Source organism: Grampus griseus (assembly GCF_964374135.1).
Source record: "Grampus griseus genome assembly, chromosome: 1".
NCBI lineage: Eukaryota > Metazoa > Chordata > Mammalia > Artiodactyla > Delphinidae > Grampus > Grampus griseus.
In genome coordinates this window covers 63,452,910-63,468,097 of record NC_139017.1, presented here as the reverse complement: position 1 = coordinate 63,468,097, position 15,188 = coordinate 63,452,910, and the positions used below count along the sequence as shown (strand labels likewise).

General features: G+C 46.5%; 1 protein-coding gene across 1 annotated transcript in view; it reads right to left on the bottom strand.

Moving 5' to 3' along the window:
• Nucleotides 1-14,568, bottom strand: part of LMX1A (LIM homeobox transcription factor 1 alpha) — a gene marked incomplete at its 5' end in the record, with an annotated part of 150,996 nt that extends 136,428 nt beyond the window's left edge. Inside the window, 2 exons of the mRNA XM_082668717.1 lie at nt 12,051-12,233; nt 14,489-14,568. Of these exons, the coding sequence (XP_082524843.1) occupies nt 12,051-12,233; nt 14,489-14,568 (263 nt within the window). The remainder of the gene's footprint in view (nt 1-12,050; nt 12,234-14,488) is intronic.
• Between the last annotated feature and the right edge of the window lie 620 nt (nt 14,569-15,188).

The following is a 15,188-nucleotide window of genomic DNA, read 5'->3' as shown; positions in this document are numbered from 1 at the left end:
CACCCTGGCGTTTTCTCCTGCATCCGTGCCATTTCATCACAGCCTCTCCCAGGGCTCCCCAAAGCTACACCCTTGAGCCTCTTCTCACTCTGTGTAGGATCCCCTTGGGCACTTCTCATATTTATATGATAACATATCCTAAAGCTTCTTGTCCAGGATAGTTTCTAGATCTTCTTTTACAACTGCCTCCTGGACATCTCCACCTGAATGGTTCACATTCCCATCCACGCTCCAAGAGCCAATTAACATATCACCTCTTCCATGAAGCCTTTTCAACAACCCCAAGTCATTCATTGATGCATTTATCCATTCAGCCATCATGTCTAATGCCTATTATCTGTCGAGAACCATGCAAGATGCTGGAGATACAGGAGTTAAAAAACAAAGCGAGGGGGCTTCCCTGGTGGCGCAGTGGTTGAGAGTCCGCCTGCCGATGCAGGGGACACGGGTTCTGTCCCGGTCCGGGAAGATCCCACATGCCGCGGAGCGGCTGGGCCCGTGAGCCATGGCCGCTGAGCCTGCGCGTCCGGAGCCTGTGCTCCGCAACGGGAGAGGCCACAACAGTGAGAGGCCCGCGTACCGCAACAACAACAAAAAAAAAACAGAAAGAGGAAGGTCCCTGTCCTCACTGAGCTTATGATCTTGTGACACAGACAGATAGTAAACCAACAAATAAATATGTACTTCAAATTATGATAGGCACTATAAAGATAATGAATAGCACATAGCAATAGGGAACCAAGGGATTTAGACAAGCTGGTACTCAGTCCCAGTGGCCATGCCTCTCTTAAAACAAGTTTACTCTTCTTTCAAGCCTCTGTTTAATTTATGTCTCTAAGCAATCTCTGCTAGACTGTTAATACATCAGTGCTTTGTTTTATTCATTTTTACATATCTGTCACATACAGGAATTTAATAAGTCTGATGATTAAAGGAATGCATGAGTAATTTAATTAATGAACCAACTGTTTATAAGATTCCATTTAGTTCTAAATTTGAGAAATGCACATACAACTAGGTAAAGTGCATTCCAATTGCTGGTGTATTACCTGAAATCTCTAGTTTCATTAAACGCCAGTTTACAGAGATTAAATTCAAATGTACATTTCATCTCTCTAAAATTGACTGGACCTACCTTTAAGAGAACCAAGTGTCGGCAGTGGTGAGAGAAATAATACAATACAGGAATACTTAATTTCCTCAAAACCCAAGATTCCATTATCCCTTTTTCGATACAGCCAGGCCAAGTAATAAACAAGAGGGAGCGAATAGTTTGGGAAATCAGCCTCACACGGGGGCACAGTGGGATCTTTCCTAGCTGAGGCTGAGGCTTGTTTGAAAATACAGCACAGTTCAGAAGAAAACTTGGAAAGGGGTTATCTGAGGAATGGATGGACAGCTGCTGGCTAGTCCCAATGGAAGTATGCCTAGAAGGCTCCAGATCTGATAGTTAACAGTTCTGCTGCCAAATGTGCAGACAGGCTCCCAGAACAAAAGTCACCAATCGCAAACTCTGGGAGCTGGAGAGGAGGTAAACGGATGCTTGTCTCCCTTTGTGTCATTCTTCTGGTGTGGAAGAACAGCGATGCTGGCAGACAGTGGAGACCAATGCAGATGGGATGGGATAGGAGGGACGGGTAGGACAGCTTTGCACTTGCGGAGGAGTTTGATAAACAGTGATGAGTGTACACTAGCAGCTTTCACACACACACACACACACACACACGCACACACACTCACTGACTCAGGCATTCCCCAAATCCAAAAAACTTCCTTTAAAACCACAGAATATATAAACAGCTGACCGTCGGAAGGCTGCCGGAAAGCTCAAGTATCTAGCAGGTGGGGACTTGTTTTCCAAGAGCTAGTTCAATAGGACAGACTGAGAATTGTGATCTCACTGGGGTGTGAACACCAGAATTCAAGGAGCAGATGGTGTGATTTAGTGGAAAGGCCATTGGACCAGGAGTCAGAGGCTTCGGATAGCATCCCAGCTTCTCTCTCAGCTACAAAATGCAAGGGGAAAAAAAAAAAAAACACCTCTCCTTATCTAACTTTTTAAATTGTTGTAAGGTTCAATAAAGATAATATCTGTGAAGGCTCTCTGAAGATTCAAAAAGATACATTCTTTTTCAACACATCCTTTGATGGCATTTTCTATGAGTCAATCGTTGATCTGCATGCTTTAAAAATATTAACCCAAAATGATCCTATGAGGTTGGTTAGTACAATTTTTTTATTCTAGTTTTATTGAGATATAATTAACATATAGCACTGCATAAGTTTGAGATGTACAACATAATGACTTGACTTACATACATCACGAAACGATTACCACAGTAAGTTTAATGAATATCCATCATTTCATATAGACACAAACTTTTTATAAATAGGAAAAAAATATTTTTCCTTGTGACGAGGATTCTTAGGATTACTCTCTTAATAATGTTCATATATGACATACAGCTCTGTTAATTATATTTATCATATTGTGCATTACATCCCTAGTACTTATTTAGGTTATAAGTGGAAGTTTCTGAGGTTGGTACTATTGTTATCTCCATTTTAGAGAGAGGAAACAGGCACAGAGAAAGCATGACCTTCACCCAAGGTAACACAGCTAGTGAGCAGCAGAGCAAGGATTTGGTCCCAGACACTCTGGCTCCAGAGTTTATGCTCTTAACCACTAGACTGTGTTATTGTACACAGCTTCTAAGAATATGTATTCTTTTACTCATATTAAAAAACCAACAATAATAATACCCAAGCCTGTATAGTTCTCCACATTTTACCAAAAGGCTTTTCAAGTTCATTACCTTATTTAATCCTCACAATAACCCTATGAGGCTGTTATTATTCTATTCCTTTGTATAGATGAGGAAATTGTGGCTTGGATATCTCTTGACAGTAGGACATGTGTTTCATATTATTTTTCCAGTAATGCAGAGAGCTGTGGAGTGCCCAAACCATTCATATCCACCTGTCCAACCCCTTCCATCTATGGACGTGGACTTTTAAAATAGAAGAACCCAACCAATAACAGAACACAAAGAAAATAATTTGACTGAACACCCTTCCAGTTAAAAAGTATCTTTGGAAGAATATCACAGTACATCCCAATGTGAATTATTTCATAACATCCTCTCCATTTTGACAGCTAGCGGAGAGCAGGCTCTAGCCTGCACACAGCATAATTTGAAAATTAAAAGGTCATAAGATAGGTTCTGAGCATAAGACACGCAAGAAGGCAAGGCTGAGCTGAGATTCTGAAAATGGGGTTGGAAAACCCATGCTGTGGTTGAACTCAGGGCTTCCAGGTGCATAGAGCCCCAGGGGAAAGATAGTTGCAGAGACCAAGCAACACTCCCACCAAAGACACGCAGGGAAGGGTCTCCTGGGATGTTCTTTCCCTTTGGATTTCCAGTGTCTACTTCATGGTACCGCCCATGAGGCACTAGCATGGCATGGCTTATGTCTCTGAAGAGCTGAGCCCTTATCCCTGTGAAGACGGTATCCGTCACTGCGTGTGGTACTGGGGAATACGTGCGCAACAGGAATCCCTGCTACAATGTGAGGAGGGACAGGAGGAGAAGGGGGGAGGGGGAGCCAGCAGCAGGGGAGGAAACTCTCGATGGTTATGTTAAAAAGGATTTGTTCCACTGTCAAAACCAGAAAGCTCTCCCCAAGAGCCAGCTTTAAGGAAGGAAGCCTGAAACGACAGAGACCGGGGTGGGATGTATTAAGGAGGCCCTCTGGAAAAGGGGCTGCAATAAAAGAGAGAGCATCAGGCAAAAGGCAGGTGTAGCTGTAAAAATCCACCTCTGGACGATGACGACCAGCAATGCCTGGCAGCTGAACAGAAATTGGGCTCTAGTGTTTCTGTTGGGTCCTAGTCAAAAGGGATCCCAAAGCCATGCTGCCTCTCTAGGGCAAGGACCATCCTTTAAATCTCGCCCATCACTGGGTCTCCACGGCGACTGGGAGAGGGCTCAATGACTACCAAACTCCTGAAAACTGTATGAGCCACACTTTGTCCACTCACCTGCCCATTCCCTTTTCCGGGCCCCACCCTGTCCCCAGTGACATCAACCCCTTCTCTACCCTGGAGCTGGGGGCCCCAGGCCAAGGCGGCATCAGCTTCCACTCAGGTTTAGGCTGTTGAGTACTCACACAAAGACATATTTGGACCCTCCTACAGAGAGAGAGGGGACTGTTTATGGGCCCAGAGGGAGCTGGCCCTAATCTGCTGCACACCAAATGATGACAACATGTTAAGAATGAAAATATGGTTTGGGGGGAGAGTCCCCAGGAGCCCAACATTTTGGTATTTAAAGGAACTTTAATGAGCTTAAGAGGCTAATCTGGAGTTCAGGAGGGGGTGTTTTGTTTTGTTTTGTTTTGAAAAATCCTTTTAAAAGTTCCTGAGGCTTGACAGGGAGCAGGCAAGAGAACTGTGAGTCAAGGAGTGGCTACCGTGTAACTGAAGGGGCCCCATGGAACTAGGAGAGGAGGCTGCTCCAGAGATCCCTTCTCACTGCAGCAGCAGACCCTGCTGCTCAAGAGATAAAGGATGGTTCTTCCCAGGTTGGAGAAGTGTGACACCCAAGGAAGCAGCAAAAAAAAGTTGAGAGTGAGTACACACTATCAGAGCGCTAGCCAGGCTTCTCACCAAACGACTCCTCGTCCCGGTTTACCAGTGACAACATCAGACTCAGGCACTTCTCCGACCCACTGAAAAACATAACCCAGCATCCATGAAGGTGCCAGGCACACTCAGAAAGATGTCCAGGGGCCCCAGTTGGTCACCCAAAGAGTGTGATCATGGGATCATGCAAACCTGAGTGTTTTAATGCCCCTCACCAGGTATTGTAGCTGAGCTCTGCTCCACAACTGGGTGGATCATTATGCTGTGTATCTAAAAGATGAATTTGTTTCCTCCAAGTGAGAAAAATTAAAAGAGGACCAACAGTCCATAAACTTGGCATGGGGGAGAAATGAGGCAGTTGATGAGACGGTGTTAAGTAATATCATGTGCTTGCAAGAGTCAAGTTAGTAGAATTCTACAGGACATAGGGGAGTGAGGGGGAGGCAGAACGGGATGGGGCTAGATGTGAAGTCAGATATGGCATGTGGCCCATTCCTAGCACTGCTGGATGTCAAAGATCTTTTTTAATATGAAGAGTTTAACTGGCCCATGAGACAAGGCAGTCCGATCCACAGTGGCCAGATACCTACCAGGGTTTGTCCATTATAGGGTAATGATGATAAAATACAAATCCATCAGGGTAGAAAGCCACTGGAGGCCTAGAGAGTCTGAAAAGCCAGACATATTTACTGTTATCCAAAAATAGGATCCCCCAACTGGAATCTTGAAAGGCTAGAAGAGACCAAACTCTTTCATGTGACTTCAGCTAAGGACTAAGAGAAGCACAGTCCATTTTGTATTTTTAGTTGTTATGACATTATGGTGCAATAATGGGGGATCTGGCAAGGGTTCCATTAAATTCTAGCGAACCCGAGCACGGCAGCCAGGTGACAAGCTCTACAGATGATCTGGTTGCCTTGGTTCGCGACTGAAAAGTACAGCACGGAAGTAGGTTTTAAAAATCCTCTTTTAACTGCCCAGATGGGGCTATTTGCAATGGGACCAAGTCTACCAGAAATTGGTAGGAAACCAGTGTTGGGCCACAGTTTTATTCCTCTGATAATGTCTTCACTAATACTTCACTGTTTCTGCTGCATTCCAATTGCATCTGCTGTCTAATGCCCAAAGAAACTTAATCCCCAACCTAAGTCTCATTTTATTTATTTTCAGTAGTGTGAAAACAAACATGCAGCAAGATTATAGTGTTTACACCTCCTTTTTAGCTGATATAGCTCTAATCCTCCTGCTAATTAATGCCAGGGCCACAGCAATTTTATTAATTTCATCTTGGTTAAAAATATAGAGACAGATAATTGTGCTTGACTAAAATAACAATTTGACATTTGGAAGGTGTTTGCTTCATTTCAGCAAGACAGTTGGCTGGGTTTCATTTAATATACGACAAAGAGACACAAAGCTGCGGCTGACATTGGTCAATGATAACATAACTAATTCTAATTGTCATAAATTGACTAAACTGTCCCACATCGCACTAGTCAAGGAGACGAAGGAGAAAATGTACATCGTGAGGCGTACCAAGTTTTTCTGTGGGTTCCAGAAAACAGGCGCAAAGGAGAAAAGGGCCTCTTTTCTCCAGAACCTTTTCTACATTTTGTTCCTAAAATTACCAACTTCCCCAAACTGAATCTGAAAAGGCTGCTGGCAACGCTGATCTACACACTGCTAAGAAACTTTCAGAAAAACATACAGGGCATTCATTCCTAGGGGGAAGCCTCAGGCATGCTGGAAACTGCACAGGGTTCTCCCACATAGGACCCTTTCTGCTTCTGTGCAGGGTGGGGTGAGGGGTGGCACTGCCCACCCCATACAGCCCCCAGTCCTCCATACCCCACCCTGCAAGTGGCTTACCAAGAACTCCCATCTGAAGATATGGGCATTTAAATTTCCATGTTAGAAAGGTATAAAAAAAAATTGCAAAGCATTAAAGTAAAGCTAAGATTTCATAGTTAAGGCGGAAATTACTTTTAAACCTTTCTTTAGTGGATGTGATCGCACTTTTTCCCCCATAGTTCATTTCCCAGTATTGTACAACTATAGTTAACGATCAAATTAACGTGATTCAATACGGGTTGAATCTTCGATCTTGATATAAAGCAACAATGACATTTTGTATATCAATTTAAGAAGCTTTAATAAATTCCCGGCAATATAATGAGTATTTTAAATCCTTGTCTATTTTCTCACTTCTGAACAGTAGGATCCAAATAATTTCTTTGACCATAAAAATTAATTAGCTGATAATTTAATGAATGCAACTGTTCTCATTAGAGAAACAGTACCTACTCATTAATTCCAAAAAACATTCCCAGAATTAAAAAACAACAATAAAGAGGGCTCTCAAAAATTAGTAACAGTATTTTAGGTCACACAAAAGTTATAAATAAGAAAAATGAAACTAAAAAGCAAGACAAACAATGAACTATCAGAAAAGCTCTTGTCACTGAAATCTAAACAGCAAAAGCAACTCCTTAGCCAGGTGGATGACAAAATCCCAGAACTCTACAATATGTAAAACTGGATCGGATAAATAACTTTTTTAATGTGCTCCATTTACGTGAAGGATCAAAAGAATCCCACAAGTCTACTCTGAAAGGCAATGTTCATATCTAATCCCCAGAATACTATTAATATCTACTCCTGCTCTCTAATTTTATTTCAACATTTTAAGTCTGAGATTCAGAAAGTCCTACCTACGGACCAATACATATAAAAAGAGAAAACACCTCTGAACAAGGAGGGTTTCCAATCACCCTCTAAATAAAAAAAGAGATAAGTCAGCCTGCACAAACACAGCCACAGCCCATGGACAGTGCTTATCCCAAGCTAAGCCCCCCTGCAATTTAATGCAGACATCAATTCATTACCTAGCTGTGTCTGATTTTTATATTCCTAACTTTTATTATGCCAGGAGTGAGGCCAACAAAAGATAGAGTAAAAATCTAACAACTGCCTCTGTAATTTCATCTGTGGGCTTCTTTTATGAGGAACTGATGCCCAATTTTGATCTCCAAGTAATGTCACAGTAATAAAACCAAACTAACCATCCTCCCTACACATACAGCCTACACTACCTTGATAAAATGCAGCATTAGTTCATTACTGATCCTAAAAGAAATCATTACCTCAGCCATCCTCTCCTCGGGGCTGCCAATCACCAGGTCGAAAGAAAAATACAGAGAAAGCTCTAAGTGAGGGATATGTACTCTGCTTCACTGGAGTCCCTTCCTTCAGAAAAACTGGTCTGCTCCAAAAGAAAGGGGAGAAAACATGGACTGGCCCTCTGAGAGAAGGTTTCCCAAGGCCTGCCCTTTGCTGACATGTGGGGAGTTATGATGTTATAAGAGCAGCCCTGATGACAGCAGTACTATCCCACACTGCTCCTAGGATGTCCAGAACAATCTAAGGGGTAATGATAAACTTCATATGTGAGGCGAGAGGGCCCCGCCTGACACAGAGCCGCCAGGCACATGAAAGAAACAATATAAACTTGATTTAAATGTGGGATCCCTTCCAGAAGGCTTAATTATCTATTGTATTACCACATTCCTGTTATTCAGCAGCCTCTTCTTTCTCCAACGTAAGTCCAACTACAGTATTTGTTTGGAACAAATTCAGGGAAAACTCCAAACTAACCAGATCCTAGAGGACTCAGTTAAATAGGGAACAAGAGTTATGTAAGTAGAAGTTCCCCAGGCTGGAAAATACTTCCGCTGTCTGCTAACTTTCGGGAACACTGAAGACGGCTGAGTCCAACGTTTAAACACCCACACCTATAGCATCCTGATGTTTTATGTGACATGATGCCCCTTCATCAATTCTGTGCGTGTACCATCCCACCGAACTAGTTATTTTTCTTTGACGGCACGTCACGAACAATAAAGGTCACCTCCAGTTCTTAATTTCTGGACGTTCATAAATCAGTTTTCCGCACTCCAGCCTTAAATGCTTATTTGTTTTGGATGCTGAGGAGATAAATTATTCCTAAGAGTGTCACAGTGTATGAGACAAGTATTTAACAAAATACCCTGAAGTCTTCAAATGAACGGCTGTACGCCTAAGATGCCACTGTCAATTCAGTTCTTTAAAATTAGACAAATATGGTGTTTGACATCAAGAAGGTGTAACAACTAGTTGACAGAGTAGAATTTTCACTTTTTAACTGGCTGCCTGACACCATAAATAGGCAGCTAATAATTCAAATGCAACAGTGCTCAATGGCCAGAAATGCACATACAAATGGCTAACATAAATAGGATAAGTCCACTTGGTTAATATTATGTTTATGAACTTCACTGAAGACTGTACATTAGCTATATGTTCTTTTATTTTGATGTGTAAAAACAGCATTTGAACTCCATGAATTTTGGAGACAAGGGCACTGCCTGAATATTCATTTTCGATGAACTGTTCCATCATTCACCACCACCATTGTCCGATCACTTTAACTTCCATCTTAATTTCCTTTCCGCTTGCCTTGGCTGGGTCTCAAATTTTTAAAAAGATCCGAAGAAAGCAAGCAAAAATTATGTTTACAAATGTATTTGTTAAAGAGGAAATGTGCTCTCTGTGACTGTTTCGTGACTATTATCTAAAATTGAATTGCATCCTCCTGGAGGATAAATTTCTGGTCATTCCAGACAGCTTCTATTCAATACTTAGTCCTGCAGTCTCAGTAGAGGTTTTCAAGGAATATTCAATAGTTAGGATAATATAGATGGAAAAAAGTGCTAGGCTATAATATAAGCCTCTTGAAGGCAGGCTCCAAGACTTTTTCTCAGTATCCTCCTATCCCCTAGCCTAGTGCCTTGCCTGTAGGAGCTCAAAGAGCTTGTTGAATAAAGGAATTTGTCTTGAGCCTAATTTTAAAACAAACAAACAAACAAACCACGCTTTCTTCTCTTATAGCAACTACCACGCAGATGAATGCCATTAAGATTATTAAATATATTACAGCCCTGCTTGGTTAAAGAAGAACGGGATTGGGATGGGGGACAGAGGAGAGAAAAACGGAATAAAATTAATCAGAAAAAAACAGTGGAGGCTCTGGGCACAGACAAGTGCTGACAGTGAACTAAAGAGACAAGCAACTCCATTTTGGCCATCTGTGTTTCCAAAATATATGTTAAAATCAAAATTAAAAACCCTCACTGTAGCATCAACACCTCTCCAAACAATGTAGCTCACACTACTCTGTAAAATCTGCTTGGTTCTGGCCAACAGCTGGCAAGTTGATCCCTGCAATTTTCCCTTTGCAGAAATAGCTTTGTGCGGGGAGAACTGACCCTAGTGGGCTAATAAGCCCAAACCGCTCCAAACCTGGGAGGCTGAAATGGAGGGGACATTGTTGTGTTAAGTACTTTACAACAACTGTTTCTTCTCCTCTTGACACAGCCTGACTTCCTTAAAGAAGATTTGACTGGCCAGACAGCTGTGTTGACCCTTAAGCCTTCTTTGATTCGTGATTTTTTTTTTCACAAACAATAGAAATTCACCACCCAAATCCTTTCCTAAGCTCCCATACTTTTGAATTTGCCAGTGTTGTGCCTGAAGGATGTGGACATTTCAGTCATCTATAAGCACAAAGATAAAGATTGGGACTACACAATCCCAAAACCTTCAGACGAAAAGCAACAGGGGAAAAAAAGAAAAAAAAAAAGAGCAATCAACCAGAAGCTTTATCCAAAGGTGGTACTTGAAGTTGTGTGCACAGAAACTGCTGAATTACCTAAAAACGGCACTTTTCGCTCAGACACTAGAGCACTGAACAATCAAGAACAGATACAACCGCATCTTCTTTTTTCAAAAATTGAAACCGTAATCACCACTTTGGGTAATGGCGATGCATTTTCACTTCTTTATATATTTCTGTATTGCCCAACGCATCCAAAATCAAACACCTATTTTTTTGTGTGCTGAAAAGTGTAAAATGATCTTTTCAAAACAAAACAAAATGCCCAGTACTCTATCCACATGGGGGTAAAATTCAAGCTTGCTATAGCAAGGGAGTTTGAGCAGCAGAAAGAATTTTTGTGTGTGTGGTCACTGGATCTGATTGCTTTGTCAGTCTGTAGTAAACCTCAGAGCCCAGGCAAATCAGACAAGAAGATATTTCTGTTCTCTCCCAGAGCTTTCTGTTATATTGAGACTTCTCCTGGACACCTCCTTTCATGGTGTGTTTTTAATAACATGATAGGAACTGCTTTTCAGGAACACTAACCCTCCCTCGATTATCCTCATATAGTGCTGTCCCTTTCATTCACCAGTGACAAATGCAGAATTCTCCTGCCCATGCCCCGAGGGCACTCCGTCACTTATCCAGTCCTCGGGTACAAAAACAGAGGCCTCCGTTTCAGCCACTTTTCTTTGCTTCAATACCCCGCACAGCTCAGTGAAGTCAGTGTCCCTGTTGCTGAACTCTTTTGACCAGGAAAGGCAGTCCCCCCACCCCCACCCCCACCCCAGACTACCCCCCAGCTCAGCTCTACTAAGCAACTCCGGGCCTTCCTGGCCAGAACCAGGAAGTCCTTCAAACTCCCACTCCCCAGCCTCGTCCAGGCTTTAGACATTATGGAGATCTAGAATCGAAAAAATCCACTTTCTTAAATACCTGTCTCCTAGGTCTCCTCAAAACACACCAGAACGTTCGCGTTGACGGGAGGGAACTGAACCTGCGGCGTGGCAGAAACGCATGCCCACATGGGAATTAGGGAGGAGGCGGAGGATGGAGGACCTGGCCTAACTGCTCCTATGGCCCGAGGGTTTTGCAGACAACGGGGAAGGGGCTGGGGAGAACACAGTGAGAGAAAAAGCAAAAGGGGTGTGCGCTGCCGCGGAGCTCAGAGGGGCAGCAGCGGTGTTTCCGAGCCCAATCTGTTGGGGACCCCAGTGGACAAAGCCAAGCGAGGTAGGAGCACAGGGGACCCAAGCTATGGAATCAGGACCACCTCAGTTCTGCGCATAAGCGCGTGGGTGGCGCAGACAGGTGGGTAAGGTAGAGGGGGAGCCGGCGAGCAGAGGTGGGCCACTGGCCGCCCCCAAGGGCACCCCCGTGAAGCAGGGAGGGGAGAAACAACGTTGATGGGGTGGGAGTACCCACAAAGGAGTGTCCTCGGGGAATGGCCAGGTCGGGAAAACTGGGCGAGCAGACCACAACGGGAGCCATCCCTTGGGCTTCTGCGGGGCCTGGGCCATGGCTGCGTGCACCCGCGCAGTCCCTCTGCCGCCCTGGGGAGCATGGAGGATGCGGGTAAATGGGCACCTGCGTATCTGGGCTCTTGGGCGCATCTTGCTCCTTCCAGAAGCATATGAGGGGGTGAAGAAGGAGAAAGGCTCCCTCGCCCGCTGATCCAGTGTGTGGGGCGCGCTCCGAGGCGCGGGCACTTACTTCTCGTAGTCATACTTGCAGTAGAGCTTCTTGTCCCGGTAGAAGCAGGTGGTCTCCAGGGGCTCTTTGCAGGAGGTACACTGCACGCACTGCTCATGCCAGAAGCTGTCGTTGAGCCGCAGCAGAAACCTGTCCGAGATGACCCGTTGACAGCCCTCGCAGACAGACTTGGGGCTCACCGCTCTGCCTACAGCAGCAACAGACGTCCGCCCGTGAGCCGAGCCGGCCCAGCATCCCGGCCAAAGCCGGCCCGGACCAGCTACGGATCACTCCACACCCACGGATTTACCCCCGCGTCCTCCCACCCTGGGAAGCCCCCCGCAAAACATCCAAGCTTAGATTTGGAGAGCAGAGCAAAATCAAACCAAATGGCATTTCTAATAAACAGGGACTATGTGGGAAGGTTTCAGTTCTACCAGGGGAGGGGGCAGAAATCAATAATAAGTGGCCTTTAATTATCAAACCTACCCTGGTATGCGCGCAAACGTGCGCACATCCTGTAAAATCGGCCTGCAAATAAATTTGTGCTCCCAGGTTTATCACATAATCACTAAATCACTCACTATGCTTGTCTCTATTGTCTATTATTAAAACTGTGAGTGTGTAAAAAGGATTTTCTACTTTGTTGTTTGGTTTTGTCTTTTGCTAAAACGCAATTCTGCTCTATTTTTTGAAGGAAAACTTTACATTTTCTTTGCTTCCTAAAAAGTCCTGTGCGTGCAGAAAAATACCGTTCTCGCCCTAAGCAAACTAAGTATTGTTCAAACCAATGAACCCCAAACTGCTGGCTGGAGCGCAAATTACAGATGGGTTTTTTTCATAATTAAGAAGCATCAAAATGGAGGGAAGAAAGAAAAAAAAAAAAAACAGGGAAGAAGCAGGATTCGGAGACGCCGCGGAGTGTCCGGCCAGGATTCCGGGAATCAGGCGAGCTCAGCAGCCACGCGTGAGGGCGAAAACGCACCCAAAGCGACTCAGCGCGAAAGGGACTCCTCTCTGTCCCAACCCTTGCACTTGTGTCACTTTTGTCCCTTTAGTTTGCGGGTGCGGGGGGGCGGCTTTTTTTTTTTTTTTTTGAGGGTAGTGGGATGCTCAGCCACCTTTGTCGCTATGTCGGCACGTTTCACAGCTATTTAAAGAAGGCCTATTCCCCCGGGTAACAATACCTTTGCGCGTGGTGTCCCAAAGGGCCTGACCCTTCCCAGTTTCCCTGCTACTCGGTCGCCTTCCCCTCAGGAGACGCAGCCACCGGCTCAGGAGCGGGGCCGGTCCCCTTGGCGCTCAGGCAGGGAGGTCTAGAAGTAGCGAGATCTTTAAAATATTCCCTATTCTTTCTGCCCTGTCTCGGCGTCTAGGGCCACGAGCCGGGCGCAGAGAGCGGACGTGGGCCGGGCAGGGAGTACCGGGCGAGCCGCGACGCCCGCTGAACGCAAGAAGTTCGAGCGCGCCCTGCGCCAGGTCTGGGCCAGCTCTGACGCCCTGGATCTTCCGAGGCTGTATGGAGTCGGTAAGTTTCCGAAAGGGCGGTTGAAAAAGGGGAACGCGGTGCACGCGATTTCGTTTCATCTGGGGAGTTGAGGGGGGCATTCCTCCCTCAGTCTGGTTTCTCTAGCCGAACAGCCTCATCCTCCGCCTCCACCCCGCTCTAGCCGTTCCGAGTTAGGGAAAGAGGCAAGAGGTTTAACTGACAAAACGAAAACCCCTCCCGCTAAAAAATTTTAAAACACCCATTCACCAAACTTGAAAAGCATCGAGGGCGGGGTGCGGGGTGGAGGGTGGGAATCCCTGGCCTCAGCTCGGTTAGACCCGCGTGTGGGTCGAAGCCCTGGGTTCGCCGCTCCTCCGTGGTCGCTGCAAAGAGATTGGGGAGACCCGGGAGGGAGGGCGACACGCCGGACCCGAGATCCGGCTCCAGTTAATTAAAGCCGAGGCAAAGGCCCTGCCGCGCGGGCTAATCCCCGCGCTGCGCTGCCCACCGGCCCGGAAAAGCCTCTCCGCGGTGCTTGAGGCTGAGATTGGGGCTGGAGTTGGTGGAGGCGAGATGCCGCCTCGAACTTGGGTGCTCCGTGACTGGGGTTTGTGTGCTCGTCCTTAAGCCTCAGAGAAGACGGCGGCATTTATGAGACGTCGATCAGCTCTGTGATTAAAAATTCAGTCCTGGGTATTTTTAATCATTTGCCATTCAAACGCCTGCAAGCAATCTCGCCCGCCCCTCGCGGCTCTGGGGAGTTCGGTGCCCGATGAGTGAGGCCTGGGGTGGCTTGTCGGTTAAGGGTAGGAAGGACCCACAGAGACTGACGGCTAGACAGGGAGTGGGCTCAACTGAGTGCATGAAGCGGGCCGCTAGCTCCCCTGTTGCCGACCGGGTCCAAGCAAGCTGGGCTCCAGAGCTGGGGCCTGGAGGAAAGACGGTGCGCCCAGGCGCATGGCCTGAGTACTCACCCAGCAGCGAGGAGAAGGAGGCCGACGTCTCAATGGCGCTTTGGAAGTTCTCCTCCATCTTCAGGCCGTCCAGCATGTTCGGGCCGGGCCGGGAGGACCTGTAGAGGAGAGGAGACGACGCTTTAGGCGTCTGTGCCCTCTGGGACGCGGCGCCCGTAGCCGCCGCACTCTTGGGAAAAGACGGAGGGAGTGTCCAGGGTGACCAGAATGAGCTGGGAGGGTAGAGTCCAGCCAAGAGAAATGTGGGGTGGGAGGAGAGAAACGAGTCACAGCGAACTGCTCTGACTGATCTGATTTCACTCGAAGTCAACGCGTTAAGTACTTAGGCCTCCGCCCCCCAACTGCGTTTCTCCTTCCCCTGCCCCCCAACCCCCTCCACCCGGTCCCCAGCCCAGGTTTCCCATCCCGAGTCCGACTCCGCCCCAACCTATGCTAGTGGGGGCCCTAGGGACGCCTCTGCGGGAACCCAACTACTGGGGTAAGATGGAGATTAAAAAGAGTGGGTGTTTTCCCTCGCGGGGCCCGGCCCAGGCACGCGGAACTACGAGGTCTATAGCCCGCGCCCAGACCGGCCGCGTTGCGTCCCTCACCTGCCCCGACCGAGGAGGGGCAGAGTAAGCGACCCGGAGAGCGTCCCGCCAGCTCCCAGACTCAGGGCACTGGCATCTGCTGGGGGCGCGCAGGAGCGGGCGTGCT